We start from the raw sequence: 16,818 nt of genomic DNA, 5'->3' as shown, positions 1-16,818 counted from the left end.
ATGAATAAAGAGGCCAAACCATGATCAAAATGGCACTCCGCTTGAAAATCGGTTCAGTTTTCATCAAGTTATGACAGTCAACTCTTTGACCTACCGCTTACCGTGTTATTCCCTGGCTATTTTACCACAAAGTGGTTGTAATCGTAACAGAATATAATTTAGGAATAATTATTTAAACAGAATACATTTTTAAGCTGCACACTATGATTCTTTCTGAATAGAGGTAAAATTAAAAATAAGGTTACTTGAAAATAATTCAGAGTTGAAAGGACTTAATTCCACAAAAAGTGCACCGTAGGGATGCTCGACTGTATGTGTCGTGTATGCTGCTGAATGTATGTGTGTAATTTCTGATTATGAGTTTTTCTTTCTTGGCAAGAGTTGCACTTTATCAACGTGAAATCTGCTGGCAGGCGCTGCACAATTACTCAATGGCCCAGACAAGCAATTCCAAAATTGAAATGCCCAACTGCAGTCTCATCTGCCAGTCGCTAGTCGCTAGTTGCAAGTCTCCAGTCTCCAGTCTCAATCCCCATTCACAGTCGCCATAATCCATAGCTATACTCATACTTATACCCATTCCTATGCCAATTTCAATGCAGTCCCGACTCGTTAGTTCGCCTGCTGCTAACTTTGAATTGTCGTAGAAATGCCAGACAGGCGCTTGCCTGCTCCGCTCATCTTCAGCTTAATTGAAATTTACTTTTGCTGTTGAATCAGCTAAAGCTGCTGCTGCTGCTGCTGTTGCTGCTTGTCTCCAGCCTGTTGGTGAATGTCTGCATGCATTTTTCATTGGCTTTGGCTCCCACACATTGTGCAAATGCTTTCGGCACTTTTACTACAACCAGACAATCTTATATAATCGCCAAAAGATTAAATAATTTACGTGGAAATGCAGTTGCTTAGGAATTCTTAAAGTCTTGTTGTTTGTCAGACCCTAAAGTACGACTACACTTGGCTACTTATTGGAAACTCTTTGGTTGAACACCAAAATCGTGTCTTTGTCGTGCAGCGCATTTATCAATGTCAGGAAAGCGGAGGCCACTTTTAAAATTGATGTGAATTTAATTGAAGGCGGGCGTTAATTAGAATTATGCCAGTCGAACACTTAAGCTGCTGTGTAATGCTCTACACTGTTTAACAAAAATTGAGTTTTTTTTTTTTGCATTTTGTAGTATTTTGGTGCAAACTTCCTTGTTTTATTGGCCTTTCCCACGCAGCTCGTGGTGATCATCGCGTGAGTCATAGCATTTCTTTTCGGCTAGAGGGATGACACAGAAAACGTTTTTCACCAATAAAATTGAACATTTATTATGTTTTTCTTCTTTTTTTCTACAGACAGTCGCTTACACAATCATTTTGCAGCTGACTGAGAAATTAAAAAAAAAAACAAGAAAAAATGTTATCAACGAAGATTTGAATGCACTGCAGAGCCTTGTATTTAATTTGATAGTTCCTATGACAGCTATATGATATACACTAAGTGGTCTGATTTAAGTAAAATTTGTTCAGCATATATAGAAGAATAATAAGCACACAATCAGCGAGTTTGGTGAAGATATCTCAGGAAATAAAAAGAGTATTTTTACTGGCTTTTCGATAGATCTTTTCTAAAGCTAAGTATAGTATATGATAAAGTGGACATATATGAACCAGATTTGGGCAGAATTTACAAGACAACATTTAATAAAATATCTGTAAGACTGGTTAAATATCACCAAGTTTCATCAAAATAAATTTAAAGCTGAGCGACTATATATATATTCTATCTTTGTTACTTATATCGTAATAAAATTAAAATACCCTCTTCCAGGGTATGAAAAGAAAAGGAAGGCAGCCATATGCCAAATGAGTTCCCCTTTCGCTTTCCAGGCTTCAGACTTGAGCTCAGGTTGAAAGTCACAAAGTCACAGGCTCCTCTTCAGATTTGCTTTTGTTTTTGTGCCCGACAGTTGACATTTTTTCGTTGGCATGACTTTGGCTTTAGCTAATGCTTAACTGTCCATTTTCCGGCAGCCGTTCAACCTCAACTTTGAAATGCCAAGCCAGCTGTTGGCTTAAAGCTGTGGCCAATTTAGGGCCAAAAAGTTGATGGACATGGGGCAGAGACAGAGACGCCGCCTTGACAAACAGCAGAAATCTGATTTTGAAGCAACGCCCAAAAATATCTTGAGCAGATCTGTTGGTTGAACTGCGGGCGTGCAAATTCCCACACTGCAACAAATGCCGCGCATTCCCCACTTTGTGGCACACTACTTACCCATATATGCGAACCGGATTGCCGACAGCGACTGCGACAGCGACAGCAGCAACAACAACAGCAGCAGCGGCAGCATCTCGACTTTTGGCCTGGCTGTAAATGACAATGCCGCCGCGCCGCGCCATGACTAACTATGACATAATACCCAGCGGAAGATGCAACCGACGCGATGCTACTCGCTTGTCGCAAATACATACTCGTACTTGTACTCGTACTCGTACTCGTACTTGTACTCTTGCATTGTAATTGCAGGCGACTTTGCGGTGGGAGTGCGGTTGTACCATAGTTCGGGCATGCTCATAATCATCATCAAGCCCTGTGGCACAGCTGACGTAAGTGACGACAAACGATGCCACAACTCCTTGTCACTGACGTGGCAGCACAATGCAACCAACTACTACACAAGTGTCACACGTTGCGTATGCGTAATGTGCGTTAAGCATGCGACACATGTGACCGTTTAAAATCAAAAGATGCCGCAGCTGAAGTTTCAGCCAAAGATAAAGTTTGAAATAGAAGACGCAGCAGACGACACACAAGAAAAACCAGCAAACGAGGCGACGTCAACGTTGCACAGTGTGAAACACAGCTCGAATTCTTTTCTAATTTTTTAATTTAATAATTATTATTATCGAACAGTCGAAATATTTATATATATTTATAAATATTTATATATTTCTATATATTTACATTTATATTAAAAAAATAAAAATAAGTTAAAAAAAAACAAATAAAAATTATAATTTTTAGAAAAAAATCAAATACCAAAAACATTAAAATTTTGAATAAATTTTAAGAGTATTCAACGATTAATATTAAAATCTATAATATAATAACCGAACTATTACAACCCTTTGTTCTTTGTGCATTCAAAACTCATTTAAGAACAGAACACTTTTTCTTTCAAACATAAAAAATAATTACAACCAAAAAAAAGTATATAATTAGCATAATACACATATAAAAAGACAGACGATATCTTTGCTAGTTTCAAACATATTTATTCTAGTAGGCAACTCTATTTGTTTTTTCCACTGTGCGTCGCTGCTGTGGCAGCTGCTTCTGCTTCGGCCGCTTCGGCTGCTGCTGCCGCTGCCGCTGCTGCGTCTGTGGCTGCTGCTTGATGGGGCCCAAGTGGATTTTCCTTTCGCTTTCAGAAATCATTTCGCTTCGACAACGTAAACGATAAAGTCGCAAATCGCGCATCACTGCGCCTCGCTGGCTCGTCTCGTGCGGTTCGTAGTTATTTCTATTCCCTTCAACTCCGACTCAGACTTCAACTCGAAATTGAGCAGTTGAGCCGCTTTTTTCTGCCATTTGCCCAGTCAAGTGAGGCAGAGAGACCGAGAGACCGAAAGACTTTGAGACGGCAAGACATTGACACAAGTGGCAAGTGGCAAGCAAGTCTTGATCGTCTTCTCAACGTTTCGTTGCACATTCTAAATGGTTTTTCGTAGTTTTCGCACCTTGCGAAACAAAACTCGTACGCATTTACATACACTGAGAGTACTGCGAGTCAAGAGTTGAGTTCGGTTTGAAAGAAGAAGAATTTTATTTAAATTTTCGTGTTGTTTCTTGGCTCATTTTCTAGTTGAGTGCCGTCTTCCATGGCATGACAAACAGTTTCATACAGCGTTAAAATGAATATGAATCGCTCGATGATTTTGTGTTAATTTAAAAAAAAAAAAAAAAAACAAATTGTGCGTTTTGTAATCACACTTTTGGGTGTTGTGTCTTGTTACAGTGCATTCCATGTATGAATATCTACTTTAACTAGCAGCCTAAGCGCTTTGGATAACCCTTCTTTTTGGATATAATAAATTATCTTTGGATATACGCCTAGCGTTGGATTAATAACTTAAATACTACGTCATGTCGACGATTAATTATCAAATGTACGCCTTCCTATTAGGTGAGTATGGGATGGTTAAAAAATGATTATTTTAAAAGGGTTTCAAAAAACGACTAAAGATATTTATGAAAATAAAAATTACACATTATAATTAAGGAACTAAAGACTTGATTAATTAATTTAACAATATAATTTTAAAATACACCTAAAGAACTGAAAAACTAATGCTAATTGATATTCTTTTTGATCAAGTAAACAAAAAACGAGAACAAGAACAAATTCATTTAAGGAAATAAATTTGTTTAAGCCTATATAGTTTAGGATCTGATCTTAGATAAAATTACAGAAATTTTGATTACTATCAAATATAAAATACTTTATACTGGTTATATTGAAATAATTTCAATTTTGGTACTTCATGAGGTTCTCAAAAACTTGACCTGTTCTAAAATAAAATCGTTGTCATAAAATTCTGTTTTCAATGAAATAGTCTTAAGTTATCGACGAAAGAAGGTCTACATATCAATATGATCATTTAAATTCTCTTGGCAGTATACTTCCTACGTTAAATCATTCATAAAGTCTGAAAAACGTCATCGAAATCGTAAAGTTTTTAAGAAACTTAAATCAGTTCGGAATTAGAATTACAATATTAAAATTATTCAAAGACTTTTCAAAATTTAATGCTTAAATTTTATAGATAAAAGAAATCTTCTTTACTAAATTAATTTCCTTTTTCCTCGATCATTAGGGAACTTAGCTTATTGGAAATACCTTAAATTGACCTTCCTGCTTAATATAATTAGGTTTATGGCTGTGAAGAAACACGTAATGTACAGACAGACCCAATGCTCATCGTCAATAACTAATTCGCATGATCATTAGTTGGCGTTGCCTTTTTAATCTTTCATTATAAGAAATTATGCAGTAGCTTCAAGGTCCGCACATTAACCATAAAAATTATAAAACAAGACAAGATATATGTATCATATGAACATTTGAATTTAGATAAACCAAAGAAGAGAAATAAGTACAATTTGCTACGAGTTGCCCCCGAGGCAACATAAATAACTGAAATACTGTTTGAACAATTATATTCAAAATGATATTGGGTCATCCAGCTGATAATTATATGCGCGGTTTATAAACTTATCTGTCTGATCATTAAGTGACGCCTTACGGAAGCTTGACTTTAAGTGGGCACCTCACTTGTCCAGAGAGGGAAAAGAAATTCGGAATTGAACAATTCGGCAAACAAAAGAGGAAATCAAAGCTGATCCAGCAATCAAGACAGGCATCATCTGCCCAGTCATAGTTCACAGGCAAACAAAAGAGACTCCCTAGCAATTGATGGTGGAAAAAAAAGTCGGAATTGAAAATAAAATTCATTTGAATTAAATGCGAATCTTTAAATGCAACAACGAGACTTTGGTCTTTCTTTCTTTTCATTGAATTTTACATTTTGGCCAGGTTTTCTCTTTTTGCTGCCTTTTATTCGTCTCGATGATGAATGAGGCTCGCGATTGCATAATAATCTCAGTTTGCCAGCCAAATTTGACTGCAATTTGTGCCTGACTAGACGGTGCAGACAAACAGACAAACCGACAGACAGACGGACAGACATTGGTTCTGCAACTGCAATTGCATTAATTGCAGCAAGCGCATCTTCCGTTTGAAAATTTTGTAAGAACAGCAGCCACACAAAAAATAAAAACAACAAACTCACAAAAAGACAGAAAGCCAGACAGAGTGGCAACGTCATGGTAATTAGTTGTTTGGGCCATTAATGGTAAGTTGTATTGTAGGACAAAACATTGGTAATCCATAACTTTTGATTGACATGGCATTTTAATTGTGCGACCCTCATGTGGGAATACATATCTCAGTATTTTTTTTTGGCCAATTGACACAAGTGTACAGATATCATAGTGGGAATTTGTGGCCAGAAATATTTTAATGATGTCTTTTTGTATCAAAAAGCAATTAATGGAGATAAACAAGCACACGACAGAACTTGAATGGGGAAAAAGCCTTGAGAGAGCTTAGAGTACAGTACATAAATCATGTGCTCGTCTCGAGCGAAAGTGTTTGTCGAGTGCGAGCTGAAGGTCAGCCGGGCAGTCGGTCAGCCACAGAGACAGAGACAGACTCCGACTTGAAGTCCGTCTACAATTCCACACTTGACTTGACCATTTGAAAATTTAAACTGCGCACGAATTGTGCTTTTGATATTTACAGCGTCGCTGCTTTGGCTAAATCTGCTTGGAGCGCAGACACAGCTGCTGGATGAGGATGATGATGTCTTTGGCAGGCTATGGCCCACATACAGTCTGCAGAATATGCCAAAGACGCAGTTCACCTGCCGCGATAAAATACTCGGTGGTTATTATGCGGATCCCGAGACTCAGTGTCAAATGTTCCATGTGTGCGTCAAGCTGCCAGGAGTGGGGGTAAGTGATTCTACCTAACAGTTAAACAAAGGCAACAGCAATAACAACAACATTCAGAAGAGTCAAGAGTAAAAACAGTGATTACAAAAAATTCACTGGTGAATAAGAAATTTTAGTTTAAAAAAATCTATTCAAAAAAAAATAACATACATTTTTATACATTTTTCTAAAAATAAAGTAAAACAATTTATTCTCAATGTAAATTGAAAAATTAGGAAATAATAATCACATTTCAATTGTATTGATTAATTGATGATAAAAATCTGACAGCTGATCATTTTTAAATCATTTTCAACTTAGACTGATTTGTTATAATATTAAAAAAATAAAAAATGTTTATTATTTAATAATTTTTATTTAAAAAAAAAAACATTGTTACGATCTGTAAAAAAAAAGGTTGTAACTTTATCAAATTTTTTATGTGCGCATAGTAGCATTGCAAAGCAGACCTTGAAAATGTCTAAAGTGCCCGAACTGCAGAATCTATGCAAAAAAAATATATTTAAGAAAAAAGTAAAGAGAAAACGAAAGACTTAGGCAACGAACTTGCAATCTTTCGCTTTGGTCGCTGTCAGTTAAATGGCAAAAGGTTGCACACAGCAAATGTGTGATGCGACTTTGTGTCGTGACTTGGCAGCAACAGCAGACAGAGGGAAGGGTGAGGGGAAAGAGAGTGCAGAGAGCAGCTTGTTGCCCTTTAAGTGTGGTGTGTTTGTAGCATCTCTTAATTGTCTGCCTTAGCGTCCGCAACTCTCATTGGTGGCATCAAGATGGCCATCTATAGTTGCAAGTTGTGGCAGCAACGTGCCATGCAACTCATTGCATATTGTATCAAACATCTCGGCCAACTGCTCATCCCGCTGCTGTTCCTGCAGCTTTAATGTGTTGCTCTGTTGACGCCACAATCTCTTGAACATTTCCGAGTAAAAGGCGAGATTACGCTGATAGAGAATTCTCTGCTCCTGCACCTCATTGTTGGCTTTGGCCAACATTCCGTTCAAGCGGCCAATCATTTTATTCTTCTCCTCCAACTGTTGCACACTTTGTTGCAAGTTATTCGCCAGCTTTGCGACAATTTCCTGCAGCTCCAATATATTCTCTATGTTCACTTTTGCATCCAATTTGATTTTCTGCACTTCCTCATAAACAACAGGCGGCTGCTTTACGTTTTCTGATTTATTTGTATAATTAATTTCGCCACTGAGGCGTTTTCTCACCTCCAATTTCAGTCGACAGTTATTGTCGTTCTTCTTTAAAATGTTCACTATATCATCTAGCTCCAATTGATGACCATCGTGCAAGAACTCTACTCCCAATAGTTTATCATGTAAACTTTTGTACATTTTAAACTTGCGCTTGTACAGTGCCTTCCACAACTTGACACAACCAATCTTTGCCGACTTAAGCGTTGGGTCTTGCATCGTATAGTTGATAATCACTGTACTCTTATTATAGCCCAGCAATTCCTTGAGCAACCCTTCAAGTCTTATGTTGTAGTATCTCAAGTGAGTTTTTCGATTTTTGGCCAGTGCGCTGATCATTTTAAAAAGCGAACTCAATGGCGTTGTTAATTTATTTAGCTCGACTTGATCAACTCGCATTAAATGGATGAGTTGGAGTTTGCCATTAAGGTTAAGGGATTCTTCCAGATTCGTTTGCCTCACACAGATGGTAAAACGCACATGGGAGCATTTTCTTTGGTCATTGGGTAAAAATTGATTTAGGATTCTTCTCATGTACAAATAAGCAGCAATCGGAGATGCCACAAAGTGATCTCGATTCTGATCTCTGTTGATGTCTTCAATGGCAGTGGCTGTGTTGCTCTCGTAAAAAAATAGCATATGATTAATGCAGATGTTTAACTCCATTGTAACCTCCATGGCATAAACATGGCTAAAAAGTTGGTTTAATATGCGACCCAATATATCCTGCTTCTCAATTTGATCCCCAAATGGACTGAAAGCGGGCAAATCGCAGTAATTAATTATAGTGCTTGTGTTACCCTTGAAGACATCATCCAAGATGCTTGAGATGGCCTCATCACATATCTCCAATTGCTGCTGATTGAGTCCAGATTCCATTTTGCGAAACAGATACACTTTGGCCTATGCAGGAATTGGCATTGAGTTGACAAAAATATAAATAAAAGAACAGCAGCAGGAGCTTGTCTTACCATTTTGCGTGTAATAAATGAATCTTTAGCCGGAATGGTAAAACGGATTTTGTGTATTCTTGAATTGAACTATGCTATACATTTAGATTTTGGACTTTATTTCAATTAGCCTACTGCCAACATACAGACTATGTTCTTTTTTTATAACACAAATACAAGTACACAACGCAACCAAGATCGAGAACGTTCACATCAATTAAGCAAAGAGACATGATCAGTTCTATACTCGTTTTCGTACCCTAGCTCAACATCAGCATCGGCATCATCACCTGGTTGTACCCGGTACTCGATACCTCTCGTATATTGTAAATGTCAAGTGCCAAAGCGAAATGCCAAAGTTGCTTTCGGCCTTTGGCTTGTTAAAGTCAAAGCCTTGCCGAGGCTATTGTAATTTTGTCACGATATTTGGCAGAGACATCTCTGTGAGAAGCTACAACAATTCTTTCAAGCATACTTAACTCATATCACAAATATACCAAGTAATTAAACGCCAGTCAAGTCAAACTATAAGCTTTAATTAACATATGCTTTTGAAAGGATTTTTCTTTAATTCTTAAATAAGCATAGAAATATATTCATGTTGTGCCAGCTGTCATATTAAATTATTTAAGGTAATTTGAGGTAATTGATTAATACAGCTATACTTCAGACTTAAATTTCCAATAATAATATAACGTTGTTGAGTTTATAATAGAGACATTATAAATAAGCTAAACAGGAATAGTATATTAAAATTTTTTCTTGTATTTATATAGAATTAATAGAATGAAATGTCACTTTAATACTATTTTATCATCTCAAACAATAAATTTTTTGCTTTTGATATTTTTTGGATAAGCATTTTTCGAAACAAAAACTTTTTGTGTTTAATTGTGTGTGTTTTTAAAATAAATAAATTAATAGAGCCTTCTTAGCATTTAATTTTATTTTTATTTCATTTAAACGTTACGTTTTTCTATACAAATTACAGTATTATTATAATTACATATTATCTAATGATAATCTCGGGTTATGTTGTTATTGCTGTTGCCAATTGAAGTATTAAACTATGCTTAAAACCGCTTTTTTGAAACTAATTGAGATCCATTCTAAATTTGAATTTTGCATGTTGATCTGGTCTGTTGATCTCTGCTTATGATGTATTGTGCTGTTGATGCTGTTGATGGTTAACATTTTTGTGCTCAGCTCTCACATCGAAGAGTTCATTCGTTTGTCCAACAGGTGCAGGACTATCGCTTCCTTTGTCCAAACAGCACGGCCTTCGATCAGGAGCTGCAGATCTGTGCCAATTGGGCGGATGTTGACTGTGACAAGGCCACGTCCTATTATGACAACAATAATCTCAACGATCTTTATCGCGGCGGTGATGAGAGCAAAAGTGCCAACGAGGAGGAGGCCACATTCCATTTACAACGAGCCGAAAGTGGTTAGCAACTGAAAACATATATAAATTATATATAATAACCAATTATGTGTTATTTATTTTTATAAATTTTGTAAACTAATTGCAGGTGATGTGAGACGCTCCAAGGAGAATCGTGGTGATCAAAAGTCGCGCCCCAGACATAATTATGCGCAATCCAGCTCCAATCTGAATGTGGATACAACCAAACGACCCATCACCAGCTATTATACACCCACCACAAGCAGCACCACCACAAAAACAACAACAACAACTACTGAGCGCAACTACTACAACAACAACAACAACAATAACTACAACAACAATGATGACTCAAAGCGTAAGCCACAAGAAAAAAACAATGCCAACTTTAAGTTTATTACACAAATTAATCACGCGACTCTTATATACAGTTGGTCAAAAAAGTTTTTTGACAAAATCAACTATTTTTTACAATTTATTTTTTAAAAACATGGTGTTTTTATATGGATTTTTATTCTATTTCTTATTTAATTATGCTTGTCTATAGTTCTTAAGACAGATTAAAACAAATTTTTTTCGAACTATTTACTATTAACTGTTAACTTTTTTAACTATTAACTATTTTCAAACAAAATAGCTTAATTCAATTTTCCATTTATTTTTAAATTGTTTTAAGAGAAACAAGGCTATGAAAAATAAAATAAGAATTAAAATAAGAACTATTAAAATTGATATATTTTTTGACTAACTGATTTTCAATTTGTATTTTGCCAAAACACTTTTTTGACTAACTGTATTTCTTTTGTCTGCTTTCTGTAGAAGACATCGATGATATCTTTAAGGGTTCCCACAGTTCGCACTTCTTTGCCAATCGTCATGGAGGTCGCGAATTCGATGAGGAGCCGGCATCACGTCCCCGGCCAAATGATTTCAATGCCGATTACAACAGTCGCAAGACCACTGAGGGGCGTGTCACGCCCACACGCGGCCAGCGCACAAGTACGCCCACAACAACAACAACGTCGACAACAACCTCAGCTGCTCCAGCACTGAAGAAGATTACATTACATGCCTCATTTAATACGGATTTCCAGGATTATTCGCATCATTATAAATCGACCACGCCCAGCACTGTAACGCCCACGGCAGCAACAACCCCACGACTTGGCGGCAGCATCACAAGTCGCTTTAGCTTTGGACTTAATGATTATCAGACCCAGGAGCGCATACAACCGACGACATACAGTCCGACTAACGCTTATCGTTTCAAAAGCACGGAGTTGCCCTCGAGCTCGACAAAATTGGCCGGCAAAAATGTGCAGGATTTTGATAAGGAAACGACGAAGCGACACAAGCCCACAATTGCAGCGAGGAAACAGAAATTGGGACCACAGGAATCCAACTACATCAATCACAATGAGTTTGCCGATGTGGCCAAGCCACAACCCTTCCAAGCAAACCAAGGTGCTACCAAGAAATCTATCCAGTTGGAGCCGCAGTATCAACGTCCTAGGACTCCATTGGGACGCGTGGGCAGCCAGGAGCCGGCACCTTTTAAGGCTTCAGCCAGTGGCAAATCTAGAAGCTTCACCAGTCGGGGAAGTATCACCTATAAAGCCACCACGCAGCGGTTCGTCGATGATGAGTACCATTATCCAACCACCAAAAGCACCACGTTGACTCCTACTAAAAAACAATCCTCTCAGTCACCTAAGGATGCATTCACGCCCACAACATTCCGACCCACAACCTATAAGAAACCCTACGAACAAAGCTACTATCAAACGCAGCAAACACTACGTCCAAGCTCGAGTCCTGTCAAGAAATCTTCTTCCCCCGCCGCTGGTACCGTCGTTCTGCCCACCACTGCTAATCCCTACTACAATGTGGATGAAGATGATGGTCAATATCATCCGGAGCTGTATGAGAATGATTTTCCTCGCAATCGTTTCAAGTTTCTGAGAAGCAGATCTACCAACTCTCCGAGCAGCACCACCAGCAGCACCACAGCCGCACCATATTCGAGCAGGCAACCACATGGTTTTCAGCAGGCGCACAGTCATCTGAAGAGTCAACAACAGTCGGCATATCAAAAGGAACGCGAGTCCGATCTGAGCGATGAGGATGAGCTTTTTAAGACGGCACAATCTTTGAATTTTGGTGCTGCCAGCATCAATAAACTGCGTGCTGACATTTACAAGGCGGAGAAGACATCGCAGCAATACAATTCACAGTACAGTCCACAGGCATTGCCATCTAGTCCGAAGACAACCACACAGACAACGAGCAGGCCAACAACTCACAGCACCAGCAGCAGCAGCAGCAGTTCAACAAGAACAACCACAACAACCACAACGAGCACCACAAGACGTCCCACAACAACAAGCACAACAACAGCGAAAACAACGACAACCACTAGCTACCCTGTGGAGCTGAAGAAATCAGTCAAGAGCAAAAAGGAGGAAAAGAAGAGCAAGTCGAACAGCAAGCGACCTCCCCATGCTGATGAGGATACCAGCTATGATTATGCCTACTATGACACGGACTGAGCTCTCAAAACAGTTCCAACTAATCCCTAGCCCAGCTCTCGAACTAAATAGCATAACTACTTAAGCTTTTTCTTCATCAAACCCGCTCATAGCAATATTTTCTTCATTTTTCTTAATTTTTTAACAAGTTTTTCGACCCCACTACCATCATTTTTTTTCCAGCAGCAACTTAATAGGTGCCACAGTATTTTATAACAGTAATGAGTACTCGTATAAACAATATAACAACTTCCATTTTGAATTATTCACTCTCCTTTTTGATTTTGTTTTTAAATACCCATTAACACTCGCGTACATATTCATTCAATCAGATGCGTTCTTAATGAATTTTCATGCGTGTATCTAGTTATTTAAATACTTAAAACAAAACATATTTTTAGTCGTTAGACAATTGTTAAACTGAAATGAAGCGCTAAAAAACAAACAACACATTAAAAATCATTTTTGATATGCAAGCTGGCAAAATTTGAAGAAAAAAAAATCATATTAAAGTATTTTGTATCTTTTGTAATGGTCTGCCTTACAAAATTTATATTAATGATAAGTTTTCTTGTAAATAAAACAATAAATAATAAAATAAAGTTGCGTTTTACTGCAAGATAGAGCAACATCAACTGGTGTTTCAAAGGCGCGCCAATAGCTGAAGTATCGATAATTCTTTATTGCAACGTGTTATCGATTGCGCAGCTTGAAAGCGAAGCTTAGGGCTGCACAACTCTGTTGAGTATATTTATATGGTATTTTTACTGAAACTTTTAAATCACTTATCGGTTACTCCGATTGAGCGCGAAGTAGAGCTGTGCAACCCTGTAGTGTATATTATTTAATATTTTTATTTAATTGATATTTTTATTATAAGTGGAAAATTATTTAAATTAATCTTAATATTAAAGTTAATTGAATTTGTGCAGCCGCTTCTCAGTCTTTAAATTTCTGACGCACGCAACGCGGCATGGGGAACAAATAGAGCAGCATATTAAATGCCGCCAAGCCCACAGCAAAGGCACAAGACGCAGCTACATCGATAGTTTCCTGCAAAACAAAGTGTAACAATAAAATGGTATTATCTTTCTATTTAAATGAACTCACATCTGGATCAGACAATCCTAGGCGCTCGTGCATAAAGTCCTCTGGCTTGGGGCAAATGACGGAGGCGGTCGCCGTGCAGTTTAATTTGTGTGATTGGAACGCAATGCTGTGCAACAAAGAGGAGGCGTAACGTGTGTGTGTCCCTCTTGTATTGTCCTGCAACCAGGGCTGCAAACCCTTGTAGGAACTGCAAATATAAGTTATTATAAATGAGACGAACTGCAAACGCTCATAACTTAATCGATTTTGAAGCGGAAAATTATTTTGAATATGGCTTGGCCGCTAAATTCATTGTGCGTTCAAATTTATTGAAATTCGTTTAGAAATCTTCTTACCGCACTGTGCCGCTGGCCAAGGCGATGCTAATGACGAGCACATAGGTCACGGCAATGGCGGCATTGAAGGGCACCTTAACCACCAGGAGGAAGGCGATGGACAGCTGCTCCGCTAGCACAAAACTCGACCAAAGCGCCACGAAGAGGTAAGCAAAAATTGTGCCTTTAATAAACTTGGTATCCAAGAGTAAACTGCAATATATTTAATACGTAGTTAAGAGAAGAAATTATAGTTGGAGAAGCCTAACTGGAGCTGGACTTACGGATAGATGACACAGCTGGCCAGGGCTGCAGACACCGCCGAGAAGGGAATAGATACGGAGTTGTAGGCAATGAGGAGTGTGGTGCCTGAATAGAGACCCTCCGGTGTATCCTGTGAGAACTTCTTACGCCAAATGGGAACTGTAATGATAAGAATAAGATGATGTCCAGTACTAAGGATTAAATTGAAACTTACATAGTGATATTGTGCTTAAAATGCCGCAGCCATAAGACAGTCCCAAAATGTTCAAGATCATGCCATTTCTGGTAAACAAACCGCTGGGATCACCCTGAAAGACAATACAGAAATTAACGAGAATTCTACAGAAGAAACAGCAATATACTTACGCCCACATTTGTGTAGAAGGCCCACATAATGCTCATGGCGATGGGAAGCAGCAATAAGCGAAGGAAGAGCGTCTTCATGCCCACAACCCCACAGGAAAAAGTGGAAGCCAGGAGTTTTCTAAAAAATATAACAATATTATAGAGTCATATAATCAAGAAAATTCCAACTGCTTACAAATAGAGCATGAACCAGACTTTAAGCTCTCCTGGCTTGCCATAGGCCAGAGGAACCTTGCCGGATCCCATATTGTTCAGTGGAGCATCCGAAATTGGTGTCTCCCTGGAAAAACGTTCTACGAGTGCCTCAATCTGTTGACTCGATTCCAGGAAACGATCGCGACTGCGACGATCCACAGTGGATAGACATAAATAATACATCAAAGGGTTCTCCAGCTGTGGACAGGGAAAGCCAATGGCATGGAAATACTCCAACATGGCGCGAGTGCCACCTGAATAAACAACACCACCCAGGCAAAGAAACAGAGCTCGATCTAGAAATGGAAAGACATCCGAGCGCGGTTTCTCCAGCGACAGGAGAATGCCACAGCCCGTCTTCTTAGCCGTATTTGAAAGTATGGATATGAGCAAATAAGCGCTCAAGGGATCCAAGCCTTGAGTAGGCTCATCCAGCAGCAACATGACTACAAAGAGGGAGATTTTATTACTGGAATTATTATGCCATATCATCTGACCAACTCACCCGGATCTCTGACCAGTTGTATGCCAATTGCCAAGCGTCGCGCCTCACTGATGTTTAAGTACTCCACACGCTTGTGGGCCACTTGGGAGAGCGCCAAATCCGCCAGCACCTGACGCACCTTGGAGCTCTTTAAGTAACCACCCAGCTAGTAGTAAGAAATATTTTTTTAATAAATAATTTATCGTGATTATTTAGGAATTAATAAATCTCTCACTTACAATGGTGGGCGTGTAGTGCAGTGTTTGAGCCACAGTCAAACCAGGCACAAAGGTGCAGGATTGCGACACATAGCCACAACGCTGCTGAAAGAGAGCCTTGCTCAAAGGCGAACCATTGAGCAGCACCTGACCACGTGTGGCGCCATCAGCTCGCCGAGCAATCACATCCAACAAAGCGCGTTTGCCGCTACCTAGAAATAAAATTATATATTAATAAGTTTTTAAAAATATGAAAAAAGCAAGATTTAAGCTTCACAATTAAAAATTTTGAAATTTAAATAAAATTCGAAAATTGAAAATTGAAAGATTACAAAAAATTGAAAAGTTTGATACAATTCAATACAACTGAATACAAAATAAATTTCCAAGGGTGTTTAAATTTCGGTAATCTTGGATTTTCTCAACTAATTGTTAATTAATGATTAAATTATCAGTGTTGATATAAGAATTTTGAAAATGAATGAAATGAAAGGACAAGGATTTTTACCTTTGGAACCCAAAATAGCCATCACTTCGCCGCTGTGCACAGTGAGATTGACGCCTTTCAGAACCAGCGCTGAATTGCCGGCTCCATTGAAGCAGCCACCACCGTCCACCTGTTAAAACAAAACAAAAGACTTCAATTGCAACCACCAAACAAAAAGCCGTGCACTCGTTGAGATTCCAATGCACTTGCCTCGGTGGTGTGGAATATGTTGTGAGCTTCCAGTACGTAATCGCTGCCAATCATTTTCATAGCCAAAAATTCTCTACATCAACAACAAGAACAACAATGGAAAGAACTTTTGTTTGTTGTTCTTTTGCTCTTTGCCTCACACGCTGTACGCCGTTCAAGAGCGGCTGAATTCTGAAACTGGAATTCAAACTGGAAGTAAACAATGCACAGCATTGGAATGAGAGAAATATAAATGGAGAGGGAATACGAGAGAGCGCACGATCAAGCTGTACCAAATTAATATTTAAAATTATTTTCATTTTAAATGTAAACTGCATTTATGTTATTTAAAATTTAAATTAATAATTATTTTTATAAAAAATTTAATGGTATTTTTATTCATAAATAACTATAGTTAAGCTTACCAAAAAATAAAAACTGCAGTTGCCGTGCGTTAACACGTCCAAATCAACTGAGCGCTCAATTCCAACTGAAACGACAACTGCTCGTTGATCCACACTAAATCGTATTGGAAAAACGTCCA

The 16,818-nt window shown here is 38.2% G+C and overlaps 3 protein-coding genes across 4 annotated transcripts; 1 reads left to right on the top strand and 2 right to left on the bottom strand.

Moving 5' to 3' along the window:
• The first annotated feature begins 4,132 nt into the window (after positions 1-4,132).
• On the top strand, positions 4,133-13,140 carry LOC117792814 (mucin-5AC). The gene is made up of 5 exons (XM_034633092.1): positions 4,133-4,172; positions 6,351-6,562; positions 9,957-10,161; positions 10,247-10,477; positions 10,939-13,140. The coding sequence occupies exons 1-5, from the start codon at positions 4,133-4,135 to the stop codon at positions 12,666-12,668; spliced, it is 2,418 nt and encodes an 805-aa protein (XP_034488983.1). The 3' UTR covers positions 12,669-13,140.
• Positions 6,933-8,854, bottom strand: LOC117792323 (kinesin heavy chain). Of its 2 annotated transcripts, XR_004618161.1 has the most exons (3): positions 8,736-8,854; positions 7,109-8,667; positions 6,933-7,045 (listed from the first exon to the last, which is right to left on the bottom strand). XR_004618161.1 is itself a non-coding variant. In XM_034632401.1 (2 exons), exons 1-2 carry the CDS (start codon positions 8,736-8,738, stop codon positions 7,300-7,302), a joined length of 1,371 nt encoding a protein of 456 aa, XP_034488292.1. In that variant the 5' UTR covers positions 8,739-8,854; the 3' UTR covers positions 7,068-7,299. The 2 variants fall into 2 exon arrangements, 1 of the variants encoding a protein (XP_034488292.1); XM_034632401.1 differs by lacking the exon at positions 6,933-7,045 and having other exon boundaries at positions 7,068-8,667.
• Positions 13,141-13,501: 361 nt separating the features above from the next.
• LOC117790451 (ATP-binding cassette sub-family G member 5) lies at positions 13,502-16,763 on the bottom strand. Its single transcript, XM_034629905.1, has 12 exons — positions 16,700-16,763; positions 16,296-16,484; positions 16,107-16,215; positions 15,620-15,810; positions 15,402-15,546; positions 14,877-15,342; positions 14,702-14,819; positions 14,550-14,643; positions 14,356-14,494; positions 14,093-14,284; positions 13,758-13,944; positions 13,502-13,700 (listed from the first exon to the last, which is right to left on the bottom strand). The coding sequence occupies exons 2-12, from the start codon at positions 16,353-16,355 to the stop codon at positions 13,587-13,589; spliced, it is 1,815 nt and encodes a 604-aa protein (XP_034485796.1). The 5' UTR covers positions 16,356-16,484; positions 16,700-16,763; the 3' UTR covers positions 13,502-13,586.
• Between the last annotated feature and the right edge of the window lie 55 nt (positions 16,764-16,818).

Source organism: Drosophila innubila (genome assembly GCF_004354385.1).
Source record: "Drosophila innubila isolate TH190305 chromosome 3R unlocalized genomic scaffold, UK_Dinn_1.0 2_E_3R, whole genome shotgun sequence".
In the NCBI taxonomy this organism is placed as follows: Eukaryota; Metazoa; Arthropoda; class Insecta; order Diptera; family Drosophilidae; genus Drosophila; species Drosophila innubila.
Note: the sequence above shows the minus strand (reverse complement) of the source record. Positions and strands in the feature narration are given on the sequence as shown.

Bases quoted from the DNA above. Each gene is read 5' to 3' on its own strand.
- LOC117790451 (XM_034629905.1), bottom strand. From the start codon at position 16,355: ATGAAAATGATTGGCAGCGATTACGTACTGGAAGCTCACAACATATTC. The intron at 15,811-16,106 runs GTAAAAATCCTT...TTTTATTTCTAG, and splicing joins GGCTATTTTGGGTTCCAAAG to GTAGCGGCAAACGCGCTTTG. The intron at 15,547-15,619 runs GTAAGTGAGAGA...TCTTACTACTAG, and splicing joins TGCACTACACGCCCACCATT to CTGGGTGGTTACTTAAAGAG.
- LOC117792814 (XM_034633092.1), top strand. From the start codon at position 4,133: ATGTCGACGATTAATTATCAAATGTACGCCTTCCTATTAG. The intron at 4,173-6,350 runs GTGAGTATGGGA...TGATATTTACAG, and splicing joins AATGTACGCCTTCCTATTAG to CGTCGCTGCTTTGGCTAAAT. The intron at 6,563-9,956 runs GTAAGTGATTCT...TTTGTCCAACAG, and splicing joins TCAAGCTGCCAGGAGTGGGG to GTGCAGGACTATCGCTTCCT.